Raw genomic sequence first — 21,282 nt, forward strand, 5'->3', positions numbered from 1 at the left:
GATTCCAAAAGCCAGAATATAAAGGAGAAGCTAGGCTTGCTAAATATGATGACTGAATGCTGATTCAAACCTCAGACTGCATTTCTGTCTGCTATTAATACCCATGTCACAGTTATTAACATCTTCCTTTTTTCTTTCTATTTTTAGCTATTTTTGGTTAAGTAGGTGTATGGGAATTCTTTTGACACAGTAAAACTGATCTGGGGAATAAGAGAAGCAGCTCAAGATTGCTGAAGTCATTACTTACCTGCTTTGCATAGGCAAAGAAGCAAAATATTTGCTGTTAGACGTGAGTGGTTGGAGAGTTTACAGAGAGAACCCCAAAATCTCCAACATACATTGAGAACCGACTCCAGTCAGTGGTCAGGGCAAGTGCTGGTTCCCTGGACACGTTAGACTTGTGCCAGCAAGGCTCCTGCCAAGCCCTTAGGGAATGTTTGCCTGTCTTCCTCAGAAGATGTGTGCAGGGAATAGAAGGTATGCTAAAGGAAAGTGATGATGTTTTGCTGTCTTCTCTTTCCCATACCCTTGGCATTCAACAATAGGTATTGGCACAAGGAAGTTGAATCCGTTGTTTCCAACTCACAGATTTGTGGCTATGTTGGTTTAAGCCTGCTGGGAATGATAGAAAAGCTTGTCTTTCAGTGTTGCTTTCAGATGAAATATCAGCATATTCTTTCATGAAGCGTATGTATCTTATGTCAACCTGTTACTGGCTCAGCAAATAGCCTTAGACAAGTCAGCCAACTTTTGTGGACCAGTTCTGTGTTCAAGTTACCTAACGCCTGCATTTGTCCCAGGTAAATGAACAGAACTTTTAGTATATGTTTCTGTACCTCATCCAAACAAACAAACAAAAAAAATCATTACAACAGATTCTCTGTGCAGTGATCCATTCAGATGGAGTGAAACTGCAAATCTTTGAAAACAATCTATTGCAGAACAGGGACCTGCTTGCAAATATGCAATGGAAAATGGAAAGCCTTCTAATTTTCAATTTTACTTATTCTTTTTGGGAGATGAACTTTCCTCCCATCTGTATTACTATTTAATGATCACCTCTCGCTGCAGGATTGCAGAGAATCCATCCTGTGGGTTTCTTCCTCTATAACAGATTATGGGCCAGATTTTTGTTCTTGTGTTTGAGTCTAGGGGGAGGACTCTAGGGTAATCAGACTGTCTCAAGCCTTTTCTGCCTACTTTTTACAACAGGTTATGTTTAACAAGAATGAGGGCTGGGTTGCAATTTACTACAAAGGAGTTAAACTTCTGTCTTAAAATAGGTGTAGCAGAGTTTTGCCTACCTGAGACGAGTACCTCATCTACAATACCACTCTGTTGCTAGGAAGGATGCTAGCCTCTACGTTGTCTGTACTCCTCTGTAGAAGGGCAGCCCCTTTACTGGAACTTGTCTATAGGATTATGTGGATTGTCCACAGCGTGATTTAGTGTCGCTTGTGTCGGGGAATAAAATGACCAGCTACTCACCTGCGCCACTGCTGCAGCTGCGTCTTCTGACCTAGGCAGAGCAGTGCCAGTTCAGCTGTAGTCTCTAAATTGAGCTTGATGTGAACGTTACATGTGCTGCCAACCACCAGATGGCCTGATGGCTGAGTTGTTGAAAATAGTAGCATGCTACTGGAATAATTTTAGCATCTGTAAATGAGCTAACAGATAGGTACTAAATGATGAACAACAAACAAAGGAATACAACTTTTGAAGAAAAAAATGTACATGTAGATATCACTTCTTAACTATTTCATGCTTTAAACATTAAAATTGCTCTTACTGTATATATCTGTAGTAATAGAATTTTATATGAAGAGCTATTAGTAAAATGGAGTTATGGATATATCAATACTGTAATAGACTGGCTATTATTGCTTGTGTAGAGGAAACCAAAGCCTTATATCCCGAAGTATTTCACGGCAAGAGGAACACCATCTCAGAGTAGTATTGGTCTGTATGATTGAACAAAAGCAAGAGATTTTGTTCTTCTACTTTTTCTTCTGGGTATGCATTATGTGCTTTGTAAACCTCATTCTGCCTGTGTCCTATACAAAACTTAATTATTCTCTGTTAATTATTCTCTGTTACTTTATCTTCTCTTCATTAACCCATTTGTTTGCTTTTTGTAAAACTGGATTGTATGCTCTGCAGGGTGGGAATAGAGAGTCTAATTCTGCACAGCACCTAATCTGATGAGACTCTGATCCTTACTTAGGTGTTGAGAGACCCCTGGACAGCTTACGAAGTGATGCACCTAACCTGCTGATTTTTTTTAATATCTGCACTTCAGAACTTTTTTCTTGGAGATTTGGGGAGAAAACAGATGTTTCAGGTTCTGTTATACTACTGACCAGATTTACCAAACATCTGTCCTGGTTTGGTAAAGAGGATGATGTTCCCTTGATTATTTCTAATAGGAGATCCTAGCAAAACAAACAAAGAGAAACAGACCTCTAGAGGCCTCTTAAGATAAATCATCAGGAGCAGAAGAGACATGTCTTTCTCTCTCACTCTGAAACATCGTCTGGTCTGCCCTGTATTCTCACATATAATCCAGGTTTTATGAACTGGAGAGGAACTGGACATTTCTTTTCATTCTCTTCTTTAATTCAAGTCTCTATCTTTAGCTCCTTAAAATTTTTTTATTATTAATATTCTGTTGTGTGTTACCCTTCAGCAGTGGGAAGGTTGACAGCTCCAAATATGTTCTTAATGCTTCTTTATATTTTTCTCTTTTTTTCCCAGAGCTTGTGTTATCTTGGGTGTCATATTCCTCCTGTCATCTCTATGTATTGTGATCAAAGCCATCCATGATCTTGCGAAGAAGGTGCTTCCAGAAGTGGTAAGGTGATTCGTGTTCTTTAAAATGTTCTCTTTATTCCCTACACTGCCAGTGAAACTGAGAAAGGCCAGCGTCTCCTTTCAACAAACCCCGTTGAACTCAGCAAAGCTGTAGCAGGTGCATATCCTGCCTGGCTGCGCATACCGGTCCTAATCTTCAAGCAGTATTTTTCCTTATGTGATGGAGTCTAGTCTTCATGGGTTTTTATAGGCTTGACCCCATCTTTTCTTCTCCATGGTTACCTTTATGGGCCAAATCTTTCTCAGCATAATCACTTAAAGCTTTTATACAGGACTGTAAGAGTTCATTTACAGAGAGGAGGTCTCTCTGGGCTTAATGAAAGTGGTAGAATCTTATGAGGAGAATGATTCCACAGTTTACTACTCCAATGGCTTCAGTATTTTATTTTTAATGTGGAAAAAATATACTTTTGGATTCTATTTTTTTGTTTTCCAGCTCTTGCCTCCAATTCCAGAGCCATGCAGGAATGAAACAGGTGAGGGGAGCATGCTGGGTGAAAGAGCTGGCTTTTCAACTGGCTCACCATGGAGCATCACAAAGGGCTTTTCTCCTGCTCTCTGCTTTCTTTTGGTTATGAAAGCCAGCCCCTACTTGGCCTATAGAGCAGCTCTCCCCAGCGGCCTTTCTCTCAGCTCTGCTCTATCCTGTCCTGCTTGCTTCCTTTCAGTAGTGGGTATTAACTTCCCTGAGCTCTACTCATCCAAACCAGCTGCTCACTGGGAGGGCCATTTGGCAATGGTTCCACTCCCAGAAGGCTCTTGCTAATGTGCTCAAACAAAATGAGGCTTCCGTTCAGTTATTGTATATACAATCTGACTTGGACCTTTTGTATTCGGTTTGGTCTGTTTGTAAGTGCGCGCAGACTTTCGCATTGGGGCTTCACCCTGCCAAGTACCATTCTCAACACATCACCCGAGAGAAACCTAAACTCCTCGCTTTCAACCAGGAGATGGAGGCAGAGCTGGAAAAAAAAGCCAAAATGGAATTTCAACTTGTTACCTACTGTTAGGAGTGCAGATGACCTACTGGGTCCTGTGCTCTCATGGAAACTTCCAAGAAACTGGGCAACTACAGAAACTTATTTTCAGTAGTTTAGTGAAATTTGGGCAAAGATGAATAGCGTAGCAGAAGCCCATGAACTAATGCATTACTGAATTGCAGCCAGGTGCATTGTTTGACCGCAGGTGATTCATCTTCTCTTTGCATTTTACTTTTCCTCTTTTCCAGTCTTCATAATTTACTGCCTCCTCAGCTCTGCCAGCATAACAGCACATGTAGTTGTTCACCAGCCTGGTTCTGTCAAAATGATCTAGGTTAGTTTAAACACTTTTAATAGTCAGTTCTTAAACTCAACCAAAACATTTTGACAGAACTGGGTTAGGGAGTGAGCATGGATGCCATTGTGCCAGTAAGGCTGAAGGAGATCCTGATGAGGGTGAGGGGAGACCCTACAGTGATGGCTAGCTAAATGACAACCTCTTAACTTGGCTGTACCCAAACGGTGCATCTGGCTACAGTTTGACTCCTATTTAGTGAGAAAATGAAATGTATAGTCTTGACTCTGTGAAGCAGAAGTAAAGTAAGAAGGGAGGCTGCAATAATAATTAAAACACCCATTTGGTGAATTTGTGGTACTGTGGATCAGATTAATTTGGATGTTTCAGTCTGATTCATTGTGGGCAAATGCCCTAATAATTCCAGCAGTAGGAACAAAAGTTTAAAAGGTGTGTCATCTACACCTCACTCTTCCATCATTACAGGTACTGTCTACAGGTGAGGGCTGTGTTTCTTACATGGGGAGAAATGTCTCTTATCTGCAGCATCAAAGTTATTTATGACTTGCGGACATGTTGTACTTCCTCATTTTTAATTTGTAATTTTTAAAATGCATTTACAGCAGGAAAAAACCATGAATTCAGGGCTACAGAAAGGTATCCCCGAAGGGAAGATCCCATTACAGGTATCCTGTAAGAATAATTTGTACAGATCCCTTTTGTCACAGACTGCCTTGGATTCAGACTTTGGCGCTCTAAAACTGTGTCAAGTAGGTAAAAGTTAGAGTGGATACTGCTTACATTTGACACAGTATCAGGATAAATAGATAATTTTGTTCCTGTGACATCGGGCTGACTGTTCTCGCTCATTTAGGCACTCAAATACTATCAACAGTTTGAAAGATGTATCTGGCAGGGCACGGGCTGTGGCTGACTAGTGGCAGGGTAAAAGCCACGTGCACACAGATAAAGGATTTTCATACCTAATAATTCTGCCTGGAAAGTAGGTTAGAACAAGGGATGAAAAAAGATGGTACTTCTGTTCAGTGCCTTTTAAATGACATGGTAAGGATTCTCATTTCAAAGTCTTTCAGTACATCTCACTGTGGGAAACTGATTCAGTAAGGGTTGCATGACAGGTGAAATATCTCTGTAAACTAAGAATAACACTGAAAAATGGGGAGACCGAGAGAACAGCATTACTGCTGCAAGTCATGGCCAGTGAGGTATTACGCCCAAGAGTTGCTACACTAAAAATAGTTGGGGGAAAAGGATGTTGTTTAATAGAAACCTTTCCAGTTGCTCTAGCTGTGCCTGAATCTGATGCTCATTTTCTGTTTGCGTAAAGCTCCCTTAGCTGCTCTGTGTCTTAGCAGAAATAGTCGTTCTTCCCAGTTGTTTGGGTCTTTGCTGATCGAGTATGTTCTCAGCTAATCTGCAGCTGCCCAGGAGATATCATTAGCATCTTAGCAGCGTGGAAATCTGCTGAAATTAAATCAGTAAGGGGGAGAAGTTTCTGCCTCTACTCTTTTATCTAGGATGCTGTCTTCTACTTCTTGGACCACCAATGAACTAATTGCTAATGATACTAATTTCTGTAATATCTTATCATGTGATTTAGCTATAATGTATGGACATACATGGAAAAATAATAGAACAGTGTTTTCTGCTAATGGCTTTTTGTGTAGCAGTGAAGTAACCAGTTCTGCATCAAAAAGTGGCCTGAAATATTTTCTGATGGTGATTTCTGTATTACTGGGATTTCATATTAATGTGCTACTCTGGTGCCAGGGAAGTATCCTCATGGTGTGAGCAAGAACAGAACATTAAGACCAAGGAAAGGTAGTGTAACTCCACTGGTGTCCTAAACTGGTATAAAACTAGGGTGAAGAGCTCTGTACTAGATTAGGAGGATGTATGCTTCAACATAAGTTTCACATGTGAGTCACAGTCGCGTGATTTTTTTTATACAGTTTACATCTTTATTAGTCTGTCTTGAAGCAAAGGTCGTTGAAGATGTGGGTACTTTTCAAAGCGTCTTGTGAAATTTTAGATGTGTGACTTCAATTTTAGGGGAGATAATGTGGCAAAAACCCAACCAGAAAATGTTGCTCTTGGTGTTCAGATGCTGAACACAAAGCTAGTATTGTCAGTCTCAAAGATAGAAATGGTTTGGAATGCATTGCTCTACTGTTTGTGGGGGATTCAAGATTAACATAATGTTAGTGCAGAGCAACATGACTGACTGCATCGTTCTCAGAAGTATAAAGTCTCTTTTTACATCTTAATTTGTGGTAAACTTCAGTGACTTTGTCAGAGTTGAAAATTGGGAGCAGTTATAATTTCTCTGAGTTCATTTTAATTTGCCTAAGTTTTGGAGAAAATAGTATGATATGGACAAGTTTAATTTAAGAAATGAAACAGATCAAGCAATTAAGTATCTGCTTGCTAATTGTAGGGTGCTATGATTAAAATCCTAAAAGCATAGTCAGTCACTTATGAATAAGTTCATTGTATTTCTTGTTGCACATAAGATACATCGGTTACATATCTGTCAGTTCTCAATATGCATGTAGCAAGAAAGATATTTCCTTGGAAAGAATTTATGAGATCTTTAATGTAGAGATTCTGCTGTTCTTGAAGTGGATCTCAGAAGACTTGCTTTCATGAAAATACTGCCAATAAGAAAGGATATAAAATTCACATGACTAAGAAATAATTTGAAATGGTTTTTCAAATGTTTTGAACACAGATTTGCTCATACTTATGTGGACATTTAGAAACAGGAGTCTTCAGTATTGTTGTCATTTCATATGATGATTTCAGCAGCAGGTCTGACGATCCTCACCAGCATTCGGAGAACCAAAAGAATGACAGGGTTACATGTTAATGGCATTTCCAGCTCGACTACCCCATCCTGTAAGGGGCTTAAATGTCCACAGTTTCTTGTTAGACTGCAGAGGGAAGCTACTTAATTTACAGGAAAGGAGCTCAGGTTTAGCTCAGTCAAGCATTTTTCAGTCACCTTTTTGAATTCTCTTTTATTCCATGCCGAATGTAATTTTGTTGAAACACTGTGAATGACAGCACTCCAGATCTGCACTGGCATAGAAGAGAGGACAATTAGTGCTCCTGACTTTCTGCATTTCTTAATACTGCTTCTGCCTTTTTTTCCTGCTTTTTGTTTGTTTTACCTCTTTCTCTGTGTTAAGTAAAAACAAGTAATAGGTAGTGTATGTCACTACACATGCTTTCAGCGCAGGCAATGTTTTTTGTAATTCTTTTGAATGCTTCAAAACCTTGGAAAACACAGAAATGGTGTATTTCTTCTTTTGGTTCCCTTGCTTGATATGCCAAGGACTGTAGTTAACTTTGAAATAGCCTATAAGTCAGGATATGAATTACTAGGTAGATTAATCAGTTTAAAATATGGTTAAGTTTAATGATAAGTGTTTGTCTGGAATTTTGACTCATGGTAGTGTGTATGTTTCTATATGCAACAGCAACCGTGTCCATACTGGGTCGGGCTAAAGGCCCATCTTTGGTCATCACTGACTTTCTTTGTACCTTTCTTTGTAGTTTTATCTCCATTTTTAGATGAGGAAGCGTGAAGAGCCCACAGGATTCAAGATATAGGAGTCACCAGGGATTTATAAAATATGTTAATTTTTGCAAATTACTATTGAGCACTGAATTGGTATTTTTACAGAACTTGAACTGTAGATTCCATCTCCTGCAGTTAACAGCAAGTTCAGAAATTGTCACTATTAGGTAAACTTAGGGTTTTCCCTGTGCACAGTACTTTATATTATAATTAAAAAGAATCCTGCCCTGAAAAATAACCTTCTGTGTCAGGAGAGTTGGACAGTGAATTAATTATACACTTACTATATAATTCTGTATTTGTATTAATTATACACTGCTTACTATCATGGGGAAGTTTCTTTTCAAGTAATTGAGATATATATTAATCCTCAGGGTTCAAACTACAATCTCTTGTGCTAGCCTTTTCAATATCTGCGATGTAGAGCAGCATTTTTCAAAAACTGATCCATAGAATTGTAGTGCTTATTGTGTTTTTAAATGAATTAATTAACAAAGTCATGAATTACAGGGTTGATGATAAGGTAGATGTAGGAGAAATATTGCAACGGAAGGGATCTATTTGTCCAAAAAGTCTGGAAACTGCCAATATTGAATATATGCAGTGAGAAGCGTAATGGATTTTTTTTCTCCCACATTTTTGAAGCTTTGGACATTACTTTTAGTGAGCATCAGAAAATGTATTATGGGTCTCTGTTTTTTGGACAGAGGAGTAAATGATGAGAATAAAGCTTTCTTGTCCCCTCCAGAGAGGATCTGTCTGTCATATAACCTTACCTGGAATTTGCAGAGATGCTTCATTTTCCTTTGGAGGCAAATTTGCGTGGGGTGTGTAGGCAGACGCAGTTTCTGCATGCATCAACACATACGTGCAAGTCACTTTCTTTGTCAGGCTATGACCTCCATTCTCATTTGCCTGAAAATATTTTTAATTAAAGCTTTCTTATGTTATGAATTTAGAGATGTGATGACATTTTCCACTTGTCTTGGAACGTGTTGGTTTTGAAGGAAATCTTACTGTTTCTCTCCTATTCTTATCATATAGCTAGGATGCTTAGATATTTCAGTAAGATTTCCTGTAAAAAGTAGGTGTACATGTGCTGTATAGAGCCCATACAGTGCCCCCAGCCCCTCCCAGAATTTTTAAGAGACACTGTCTTAGATTTTCTATGCATGTGCTGTACAGTGGATCTGCCCAAACACTATGCATATGTTTGCAATGAGGAGTAGTTGTGAACATGCTATTGTACACCTGGAAAACTTGAAAAAATATGGAAAGATCACAAAATCCAAAGAAAACAAATTTTTGTACAAGAAAGAGAGATGTGCCATTAATGTGTGGGAACCTTACAGCTACAAGTTCCACTTCTTTCTGTGTTGTTCTCCTGTTTTTTATATAGCTGTGAATTTCTTACATAGCTGTGAATCTTTATTCTTTGAGGATCTGCTTCAGCATGACATGCCACAGTTATTATTTCAGTTTCATATCGTTGACCCCTAAGGAAATACTTTTCACTGATCAGATCCTTCTCTCTTCTCCCCCCTCCGCCCCCTTTTTCTTTGTTCCTAATACATTGCTGGAAGTGTTAGAAGAAGTAGGCCAGCTGCTCTTCTTTCTGGGGTGTTTGGAATTAAGATTTCTTATAATTTTAGCTGTTGTTCAGTACACCTGACTTACCAAGCTAATCAGTATTTGACATTTGGAATATAAAACCTTCATTCTGTTTACCCTTCCACTTAATTTTAAATGAATATTTCTCAGATCATGAAATTTAAGAGTTTTTTTTCCTACAATATTGAGTGTTGAACCTAAAATAGAATCACTTCTTGTTGGCTCAGAAATGATTTACTGTGTTTTTTTTTCCCCTAGCTATCAGATTCAGAATATTTCCCCTATTGTTACTCACAGCATTTGTTCTCCAGCCTGTGTTAGCCGTAATAAGGTAATTCCCACTAGGAAAAAGAACTACCATTCCTTTATTGATGTTTCAGAGAGCTGTATCCACAGCCAGTACTGACCCTGAGGATTTGGTACGCACGCTTTTCATTACAAATAAGGAGGAATAGTGATATTGCGTATTGTTGATGATATCGTGCTTGGATTTCTGTGTAAATTTTAGTGATTTTCTGATGTTTTGCTAATATATTGAGAAAGGAGTTTAAAACTCAGATTAAGCATAGGTTTCGAGCATTGTTTTGCGTTTTCATTTGCTAGTGTTAATGCTTGCCATCTCCCTGATAAAAATCCTTTTTCATTTGCCCCTTTACCTTCTTCATGTCAATTACTATATGTTCTTGGATAGTATAAATACAATTTAAGTGTAAATGGTGGGGGTTTTTTTGACTGTTGCCACAAAGAATTTGCAAACCTTTTCTTGTTTATTGAAGAAGTCTAAAAAAACCCATACTGAGAATGACTGTTTTAATTTCACCTGGGGTTGTAAATCAATATCCATTTACTATTCAGTTACTGCTTGCATTTCCCTAGGTAATAGTATAACACATGTAATGTCAATGCAGTTTGGCATTTGTCCTCATTAGTATGGCAAAGGACACTTTTTTGCAAGAGTAAGCAACCATCATGCCATATTTCTGACGTTTCCTGCAGGACAAAGAAGGAAAAATGTAATCAGTTTGTGTACAAAAGACATGTAGCACATCTGATGTGGCGCCTCCAATGCTTTTGTAAATGAAATCACTTGAAGATTAGGCCACATGTAATTCTATCATATACTATTGATTAAAGTTGAAATGGGAAGCTAGGGGAGGCACAGTATAGCTTTATGAGTTCTAATTTATTTACTACTTTAATCGTTTATAATAAATACATCATAAATATATTTAACAATGTTAACAGTTGAATTATAGGTCAATAGCAATATAGCAAATAATACTTGTGATTATATACACATAACATGTTCTTATACATACTTCCCTATATATTTCTAATCTTTCACATATATATGTAATTTATTGCTTACCATTTCAAATCAAAGTACCATATACATTAATTATACATTAGAATTCTGTTTTATAATTCTTACCTATTATGTATGGTTTGATGTTTGGCCTTAAACAATTAATTTAACCCTAAAATACACACCCATCTTACAGTTTGGTGAGAATGTTGTGGATACTTGAACTAGCTAATAAGCCAGGGTTAGGAAAAACATATCAACTAACACTTCACTCTTTGTTCAAGTGATTGGTGGAAAGTCTTGTTTTTCAGGCTTTACCACGCGGTGATAAGAAATAAAAGTTGACAACTGCTAGCCACTTGGTAGGTTATGTGAAATGTATTACTGGTCTCAGTCCCCTACGAATTGGAGAAATGGCAGTCTGACTAGAGAGACACTTGCGAGGGTGGACAAAAACCATTTTAAATTATGTTTTATAGCTGTTTGATGCTAAACCAATGTAGATAAATTCTGGGAAAATGGGAAGCATGACTGATCTTAGTGTTTCAAGCAGACCCTTTGCAGGAGTCCTAAGGTCACCTAGGAGAGTTTTCCGGAGTTCATACCCCCTCAGTTCCCGGCCCCAGTGCCCGCATCGTGGCATTCGGCGCACCCTCTCTTTGTTATCTGTTTCTTGAAGAAGTGTTCTGCGCTGGGGAATTGCTTTGTCACAGCACTTCAGCACCAAAGATACAAGTTTAAGCATTCATAAGATTTTTCTTTTTTTTTTTTTTTTTTTTTTTTTGTACTAATAATAGATCTTTGTATCTCCATGTGAAGAGACTGTCTCCTACTTGAGTCAGACACTGGGCTGTTGCTTTGTTTTCTGACAGTGAAGTGCAATTAAAACTCTTGTCCCTTTTGAAGTTAGCTGGTGAGGGAGACCCTCCAGCTTCCCAAGAGCTCCCTCTAGACTGATTGCATAGACTGTTTATTACTTGGGAGAAGGTGTGATAGAGATGTGGACCTTTTTTTTTTTTTTTATTAAAGTGTTTGTATTAGAAACATCTCTGTTACTATCTGTATAAACAGAATCCTTCAGGGGAAGAGGAGGGAAGCCAGTCCTTTTTGGTTAAGTAACGCGCTCAGCAGAGGAGCTTTTAGCGGTCCCACAGCCGTGCACAGACGACGTGAGAGCTGCTGAGGGAGCTCCCTGGAGGAGCGGGAGGCAGTGGAAAGCATGTGAAGGTAGGGATGGGGAGCAGGGTGGTAGCAGGCCCTGATGGGTGCTGGGGAGGACGGTGACCAGTCACCTGGACTGAAGAAGGGTCATTGTCAGGACCTGTGAGACAGATGGTGAGTTGCAGAGATGGGCAAAATTAATATTTAACAACACAAACTCAGCTCAGTTTGGGCTAGCCATGACATCGCTCCTGCCAACAGCATCTGTAGCCTTCCAGAAACATGTCCCTACCTCCTCAGCCAAGATGAGCAAGCCTCAGCAGAGAAGAGGTACAACACCATGAGACACCGGCTTCTCCAGGAAGGGAAAAAATGGCATGAAAAAGGTGGTACCCATAATTCCCAGCTCCTGCGGGGGTGCGGAGGTGGTTCAGCCTTTGGCTGGTTCGCAGAGGAAGCTAAGGAGAGGGCAGAAGAGTGGAAAGAAACCTGCAGCTTTTGGGGGGTGGGAGAAGCGGCTTCTTTTGGGATCGCACTAGAATGAACTACCAAGGAGGGCCAGATAGGAGGATCACACATAGATTTTAATCATAGTATTGTATGTGTTGTAACCACTGGGGAGGAACGCTGAACAGGCCTCCTCCTCCCACACCGATGAATACCTTTTTACTCAACACTGTACACTTCAGGTGAAATGAGAACATTTTTACATCCCAGAAGTGGAAGTAAAAGGATGTAATTAAAGGAGAGAGGGTGGAAGGGAGTTGGTAGAAATAATATATGAAATCAGGGCAAAATTTTAGGGTCAGAATTAGTGAGATGCATTCTAGGAAAAGATTAGGAGCACAAATCAGCTGAAATTTAGTTACTAGGCTGGGAATTGGGTTAAAATATCTCCATCTAAGTCAAGCACTGTGGCTTTTTTTTTAGTTTCTACAATAGATTCAGAAAGACATCAAAGTCACAACATCATCAACAAATTTTCCTTAAGCCGTAAGATTACTGCTCCTTTTGGTGAAATCCTTGAAAGCAGGGACAGAACTGTTGTCATATTTTTGAAGACCCCTCTTCTCAGCTGCACCAGTGGGGACAATGTGTTTGGATAAAGTGGAGGAAAGCTGCCTGCTGACTTCTATTATTCTTTTCCTAGGACCGAAAAAAGAGCATCCTAGGACAGCTTTATTTTGGGAAACTCTCACAACATAAAATCTTGCATAAAATAAATCTTAAATAGGGACATTGTAGCTATTAGAGTGCTGTGTAATGAGATGGCAGTCCAGGATGGGCACCTCGCTTTATGTACAGTGCTGTTTTATACATGAAGCCATCTAATAAGATATATGTGTCCTTTAATTAGGGTCTCATGTACAGTGTAGTAGTAATGAGGGAATATGATGAAAAGAAATGGAAACGGAGAGAGCTTTATTTACCATGCTGAGAAGCCTTTATCATATTGAAATGATCAGAATTTAAATTTTTATCATCTGTCACAATTTGCTCCTGCTTTAATTAAAATAACACCAAGGACGTGTACAGTGAATCTGGCTAGAGGTGCTTTGTGCTCTTAATGACTGTCAGATGGGAAGGCAAGGGGTACAGAGAGGGCAGGACTGCGGGAAGATCCGGAGGGAAATGGTGCCAGATGGCCAGGCTTATTTTATTAATTTAGATCTCCATTATGGCTTCTCTTTTCTTCATTTCTCCAAAGGATGAGTTAGTTTAATGGGAATCAATCTGACATGTTTAACTCTTCGGAGCCCGTAGCACTGCAGTAAAGTGCATGTGTCAGTCGTGCGTCCAGTCGGCCGGCCGCCTCTGTGAGGCCCCAGCTCCAGCCCAGGTGCTTAGCCCACAGCAGCCCTCCCTCAGGTAATTTGTTGGATCCCCCTTAGCAGGCGCTTCCTACCATGACATCCTGACTCATAGCGTACCAGTGCAGCCAGCTGCTCTCCTAAACCGGTTCCAGCTTCTGATCATTGCAGCAAGTAGCGCCAAGGCAGCGTTTTGAGCCGTTTCTCTCCTGTTACCGCCTCACCTGCTCAGGCAACGTGCCGCAGGGGCTGTCCACACTGCTGGATTTCGCCACATATTTTGGGCTGATCTCTTACATCTGCAAAACCTTCTTTTTAGTAGTAAGTAGCCTCACTCTTCTGCTTCCAGCTCTTGGGTGCTTGGACACCCAGAAAGCATAGCAAAGTACTGAGGAAAGTGAATTTAAAAGATGTTTTTCTCTTTGGTTTTGTCTTCGAGCATCGCGCGCTCAGTTACTGAGGTATCTGCCGCCTCCCCGTGGCTGTTGCGAAAAGCTGCACGCCACTGGAGATAGTGATTTTGCATATTATTATTTAGATTTAGGGGTTTAGAGATAAAAAAAGGAACTATCGTCTTCTGAAAATCTGTTTGGCACAGCCTAAAGCAAGACATTGCTGAGGCATTTGCATTAAGAGCAGGGTTTTTTAATTTCTTCCCTTTCTGTGTCCACTGTGATAACAAAGGAGCTTGGATTTGTCAGGTCTTCTGCATCATCAGTAGTTATTGGATTAGTATTAGCAACAAAATGAGTTTGTCTTCTGTGACTCAATGAAAAAACCCACCAAACTTATGAAGAATTTCTAGTTCCTGAATCCTCTATAAAAAGCCTGTTCATTAATTCACTTTATGAGTTGATTCAGAAATCTGTATCACACTTAAGTCATTCTTGGATTCTAGACTAATTTTGGTCACAATGGTATAGCCGGAACAAATGGTAAGATGCATTCCCACATACCGTGAGTTTACTGACAGATGCAGGAAAAAAACCTGAATTCACCCCAAAAATCTATGGTACATGCCATGATAAGAAAAAAACCAAACATCTCAAAACAATGTGCCATGCAGAGGATGAAACCTTGCACTATAACATAGGGAATAAGGCATAACATTTTCAAGATTGTGAATTAATAATCGGACTTTTGAACATCTGTATCAATAATTTTCAAAATCTCTTCTATTGGGATTCATCGTTTTTTCCAAACTACGTGAATTTGTAATTGTTTGCAGGTCCACCCCCAAGAATTTCATAGGTGTAGGAAAATTGCATTTTGTCAGCCCAAGGCTGACAGTAACATAACTTTTGATAGCAAAGTAATTTATGCTGTCACCTCCACTGGGTCTACAACGTTCAGTTCTGTGCTAATGAGAAAGCTTGTGCTTTGCTGAGGAGGAAGACGAAGACAAGAGGTAGGGATGCCTGGGAGCCCTCAGTAAGCTTTGGGAGAGTCTGGGGGGTGATAATGGAGTATTGAGCCATTGAGCATTGGCAAGTGAGATGCAAGAGAAACGCAGTGTTGAACTGTCGATGACGCCACTGAGCGCTCACCCAGCACACGTTGCCTGTGGAAAGCTGGGGCTAGCCACTGGCCTGTGCGCGGCTGAGAGCACATCAAGTTTGCACACCCCTTTGCATTGCTCTTTCCATCCCCTCCTCACTCACCATTTAGTGAGTGAGGGGCCTTCATGCTCTTGAGAGCATCACAAGCAGGTTTGCTTGCCACGCTTACTGTTACAAATGATTAAAGTAAAAACCAAACTCATGCATCTGTGGGAAGCTCGCATATGACGGTATGGGAATGGCACTCTGCTAACTCGGCAGGTTGGGATAGAGATGACTAGATTGATGGAGCATATCATTCTGCTTCAGATTACACATATGCTGTATATTAAATATTAGGTAAAATATCTAATAAAATTTTAGATGAGATTAGATTAAAATCTCAAGACCAATCAGAATTTGTCAGGCTATCAAAGTCTTTGGGCATAGTAAATATACATTTTTGAGAAAGATGCACAAAATTTAGAGGCATGAATTTGACAAGGATCTCAAATTTCAAGTGCTTTTTGCAAAGCTTATGGAGCTTTGTTGTAATTTCAGATCTTCTGAAAGATCCCAACTTTCCTTGCTAGGCTGACAGCAAGCAAATATTCCCAGTCCTTCCCTAGCACTCCAAAATTGCCTGGGTATTTTCCAGTCGTTTTGTTAGAATAACTTTACAAATGCTTTTTATCCTACCTTTACACAGTGCTTTGAGTTCTCTGTTCTCACTGCTTCTATTTTACTCTCTTTCCCTCAGTACATCTTGTCTTAATATTCAGTATTGTACCAGGACTAGAGAGAATGAGCTCATGACTGAGAGTGAATGAAGTAGACTTTGAAAATTATATGACATTAAAAAATCGTATAAAAATATATTGAATGATTTATTTAGGGATGTGTGTACATTATACCAGTAATCTAATTCCCAGTATCTTCCTAAGCTGCTTTCAAAACCATTTTTTTATTTCTTTGGGTTTTGAATTGCTGCTAAAATAACGAAAATAGATGGAGCTGATGATGAATCATAATGACATAATTACTATCAATGGGGATTTTTGCCAGAGTGTTTTGATCAGTGACAGGGTCCCAATGGGACTGGCCCACTTAGACCTGCAGATAAAAAAAAAAAAATATTCTTGCTATTTCCTTTATTTGTACTGATGTTGCAACAGCTTAAATTAAAGCTTCTATTAAGAGTAATACATTAATCTATTTCAAAGCTCTGTGGTTAGATGGCAGGCAAGCATGCTAAGAGCTCTGGGTTTCTCTGCATAGCCCGTGGGCTGATGTACCTCAGGGGGGAGAAGGCACAGGGACTCCCTTTAGGCACCTCATTGCAATGCCGGTGTTTCAGCGCCCAGGAGTGTTTCCTCCCACCCCAACCAAAGACAAAATAATCGGGAGAAAGAGGTAGGTGCCTCCAGATGATCTTTTAGAGAATGTGTGTAAACAATAGTTACTCTTATTTGCCCTACATAGACACACAGCTTTCCGTTGAGGGAGCCTAGGGAGCCCATGTTATACAGTCAAATTAAGCAATGTGGGTATTTCTGCAGCTGTGAAATGAAAGTCCATGCAAAATTTGTTTTCTAAGAAAGAGCTAAACCTGACTTTGCACATCAGTATCAAAATTCTTAGGGATGTAGCTTGAACCAGGCTTTACCTTAGGAAGGAAACGAAACAAAACCGAAGCAAGCGCAGAATCGGAAACAATATTAAATGGTTATTTCTCACACCAAAAAGTCAACAAAGGTCTGGTAAGTGGGATTCTACTCTCAAGCCTTTATCCAGCTTGTGGGGATTTCATTACTGATTGCGTTAGACACTAAACTAGCAGGCAGTCTGCAGCCAGCCCTGTCGGTATATAACCTCCTGATTCTGAGGAGTTTGGGTCAATTCAAAATTTGTTGCTTGGAACCATCATTAATTGTATTTGCAAAAGCAATTACAGACAGCAGCATAAGCAAAAAACCCACCAGCTGTTGTGAAAGTCATAACTCAGGAAATCTTTTTCTCAGGTTGTGTTCTTCAGTGGCACAAATAATTGCACAGTAACTAGTACTATTTGTCATTTAATATATGGGGCATGACCAGAAGATATACTAATGTCTGACATCTTTTCTTTCAGGATGATTTTCTGTATAGTGTTTCCGTTTTAAGTGGAATCCTTTGCAGTGTCTTGGCAGTAATCAAATTTATGCTGGGAAAGGTCCTTACAAGCAGAGCGCTGATAACCGATGGTGAGTGTGAAGTTGATCCTGCTGCATTTATAGACTCTTCCAGGGAATGTTGTAGACACAGAGGATATGAGTGACGCCCACATGAGGGCAACTGTGAAAGAGCATTGAAATAAGAAGGCCACTGGGAAATGGAAAAAACCCCAAAAGCCAGAACAGTCTGTGGTACCACTAGCCTCTTGCATAGATACCTCAGCTGCAATGGGTATGTCTGGTAGAAGTCAAACAGTTAATGTATGGATATTAAGCAATAATAGAGAGTTAGAGGTAGAGCATATAATGAATGAGGTGTGTATTAGTCAGAGGTTAGACTACAGAGGGGGATTATGACTCCAATTTATGTAGCCTTGGTTAAGTCACACCTGTCCTCACTGTCTATGCCTGGTAAACAATTTCATCCCTACAGTTAAAACGAAGCAAGTCTGTTGCAGAAAACGCTGCCCTGCCTTGCGCAGGAATCGCAACCATCATTCATACATACCCTGTGTAGACTTAATTTGCCACCATAGTGCTTTTCCTGCCACTCGGTAGAGCTGGTGGAGCATCGCATGTGTAAAACAAAGCCTTTGCCTGCCTACTGCCCTGCGCTCCTCTGTCCCCGCCGGAGGTTGGCACAAGGTGAATCTCGTCCACTATATCCTCAGAAGACCTCACTGCCACTACTCGGTTGGCTCAGGTGTGTAGCGCCTGGCCGTTGCTGGTTCTAAAGGTATGTTTAAAGGCAAGTTTTAAAAGTAGGTCCAGATACACCTCTTGCTGACAAGGCTCAAGCTTGGGAATCTTCAGAAAGCCACTGGCATCTACTCTGCAAACAAGTGAGGCCACAGTGATGGTGGAGATTTCACAGCGCCCTACAAATCTCTACCAGTTTTTATCTGCAAGCACAGGACAGTTTGAAATACTCTGTAAACATACATGGTAGGATGTTAATGATTGATGGATTGTGGCACATAAATTATTTTACTCCGCTAAAGATTTCACTTTAAGGAAATTCAATTTTCAGCTTACTCTAGGAATACATATACTTGCTTTATTTTAAGTGATTTAAACATACTCAAAATTTTTTTGGTGATGTGTGATAACACATATTATGAGTATTTGTATTTTATATCATCCTACTTATATAAATACTTCATGAGTATTTATATTTTAAATACAAAATAAGCACGAAAGGAATCAAAACAGCAGAGTGGGGGTTACAACTAAGCTACTGCCTCCCTGCATTTGTGATACTCTGCAAACAGACCCCGCTGTTCAGTGATCTTATTCTTTACTATGGACTCTGCCACCCTAGACGTTTCGAAACAAAAAGATCTCCAACCTGAAAAAGGATTCTGGAAAGGATCCTGGGAATTACAGACCAGTGAGTCTGACTTCCTTCACTGTCAGAGCATAAGTGGGACATGGCGACCATTTCAGAACTGTGTCTAGGCAGGCAAATGATTAACCCTCGCTTAAAAATAAATGTAGCTTGTTTTTGAAACAGAGCAGTTTTTTCAGACAAAACATTAGCTGAAAAATTCGTGAATAACTCTAGCTCTGAATTGGTCTCCTGTATGACACAGAAATCTCTTCCCCCATAATTACATCCTCGTGCTAATTATATTGCTTCTGAGCTGGAGATTGCTCATTCTTTGATTAAAAAAATTAGGGAATAAAGTATACGATTACCTCGGTCTGTTTTTATCTCTTTTCTCTCCTTCAGAAAATGTAGGAGGCTGATCTTACCATGTGTGGTTAAATATCTTCTTTCACAAGATATATTTACATATATACTTGATTTACTAACAATCAGGAGGAGACAATGTGATTCAGCAGCTGAGACAGATTTAGCACTCCCTTGCATATCTTTTTTTTGTGTTTTCTGTTTCCTGCTAATTTACCTCCTGCGATCACTGGCTGTAGACCAACAAACTGTTTTGAGTAACAAGAACATAGATTTTTCTTCCTGAAAAATAAGTTTATTTTCAAAACAGCAAATCCTCTCTCATATATGTCAACCTCTATTAACAATTTTTTTAGAGTAGGGCTTGACAACAGGATCTCTTTAAAGCTAAATGTGTGAATCCTAATAAGGCAAAATGTTATTTGTACAATTTGTTTATAGCAAAAGCTCATGGCCTTTTGGATACTAAATCCAGCCATTTCCTATCTTGAATTTTGTAACATCTCGGAGGATAAATGCAGAGATGTGAGAGTTAGGTGATGTTGGCCAACTTTCCTGTAGGTTTTAGATACCTGTTTCCTTCCCAGATTTAGCCACCTGGTTTTTCCTGTGCTAGCCTTATGCACAGAACATGGTGTCTGGATTAATACCTGCAGCCATGACATGACTTCCTGCCACACCAGCGAAGAAAGGTTTGACTGAATGACAGTCAGGAAGAGAGAACAATTCCCTTTGTAAGTAGCTTTTAGATCATTTGGAACCATCAGCCAATAATGGCAAGAAAATGTATTATTCCTGCCTTTTGCATATTATGCTGATGGATTCTGACTTAAGCTGGAGCAGGGGAAGTAACAGTGGTTTAAATTTATAGTTAATGAATTTATACTTAATATTCTTTATATATTCTTTATATAGACACACACAATATATTTCATCGACATGTATAAGTTATATTGCCTAGGAATAAAAGAGGATCGGGATTCTTCTAGACTAGAGTGTTGACAGAGTAATTGTGTCTATATTGGTTTAACTATACTGGTATAATTAATCCAATAATTGGGCATTTACATGCAACACCTGTGATACCAACTGTAGAATGCAGTGCCACAGTCCAAAAAAACGCCAACCCTCTTTTCTTTGCAGGGCTGGAAGTCTGAAACCTTTTGTATGCCTCGTTCTGCCACAGACTTGCTAAGTAACGTGCTTTTCCGTGCCAGGGTTTCCTTTGCGTTTAAGTACCTACTGACAGGGATCTGGTGAATCTTAATCAAAATATTGATGGTTTATACAAATATTTCAGCTGTAGGGATACCTAGGAAAGGTCAATTTTTAGCTACATCTTTCAGAAAGACTTGACATGATTTAGGGAAGGACTGGATGTGAGAGGTCTGGATCAAAGGAGACATTCAGGAATAAGTGTCATGTATGTCGTTGTTGGCACTCATGGAGAATTGGAAAAAAACTGGCTAAGTACTATACGCAGCAGCTGACTAGAGTTGATTCACCAAGCAATATAGAGTATTTCAATTTTGATTTTTCATTTATTAAGTAGGTTAAATAGTATATGTATCTACCAAGTGAATGCATTATCGGTGACTTTTTTTTTTTGATAGAACAACAGTGATGTCTTTTGGGGTGTTCAGAAAAAAAAAAAATCAGAAAAAGGGAATTTGGGGAAAAAAATGAACACAAGGAATGACTTAAAAAAAACCCCAAACCAATAACGAATCAAACAAGCGTTGAAGGAAAAATGGCATTAATTTTTCCAAAAGCTCTGGGAGAATTTTGAAGGGACAATCTTGGAGAAAAAGAGAAAGGGTTTAAAAAAGAAAGAGGAATCTAAAAGGATGTTCATAAAAATTGTGAATAATAGATAAAAAGCTCTTGTGATAAGGCATAAATGGAAAATATTCCTAGGATTATCCTGCATGTCTTCCCTAATGCATTCAGCAGTGTATGCAGCTCTAAGCTATAGTGCCAAATACATGTAAATAACTATATGGAATGGGGTAAAAAGCTTCAGGAGAAGATCTTTGAAACATTACTGTGCAAAACCATTTTCCTTTTCATGAGCTCCTTGGGTATACCGGATTCCAGTTTGCACTTTTCAGAGAAAGTGAGAGCCTTTGGGTACCTGACGAAGTGGCCTTTGAAGTGCTAACCGGGGATATTTGCACATGCAGCTATGGTACATACATT

At 39.4% G+C, this 21,282-nt stretch overlaps 1 protein-coding gene across 1 annotated transcript in view; it reads left to right on the plus strand.

The window, feature by feature from the left end:
• TMEM163 (transmembrane protein 163) overlaps positions 1–21,282 on the plus strand; it is a 105,515-nt gene that overhangs the window by 80,866 nt on the left and 3,367 nt on the right. Inside the window, exons 5-6 of the mRNA XM_075152764.1 lie at positions 2,755–2,851; positions 17,309–17,420. Of these exons, the coding sequence (XP_075008865.1) occupies positions 2,755–2,851; positions 17,309–17,420 (209 nt within the window). The remainder of the gene's footprint in view (positions 1–2,754; positions 2,852–17,308; positions 17,421–21,282) is intronic.

This window comes from Calonectris borealis, chromosome 6 (genome assembly GCF_964195595.1).
Source record: "Calonectris borealis chromosome 6, bCalBor7.hap1.2, whole genome shotgun sequence".
Lineage (NCBI taxonomy): Eukaryota > Metazoa > Chordata > Aves > Procellariiformes > Procellariidae > Calonectris > Calonectris borealis.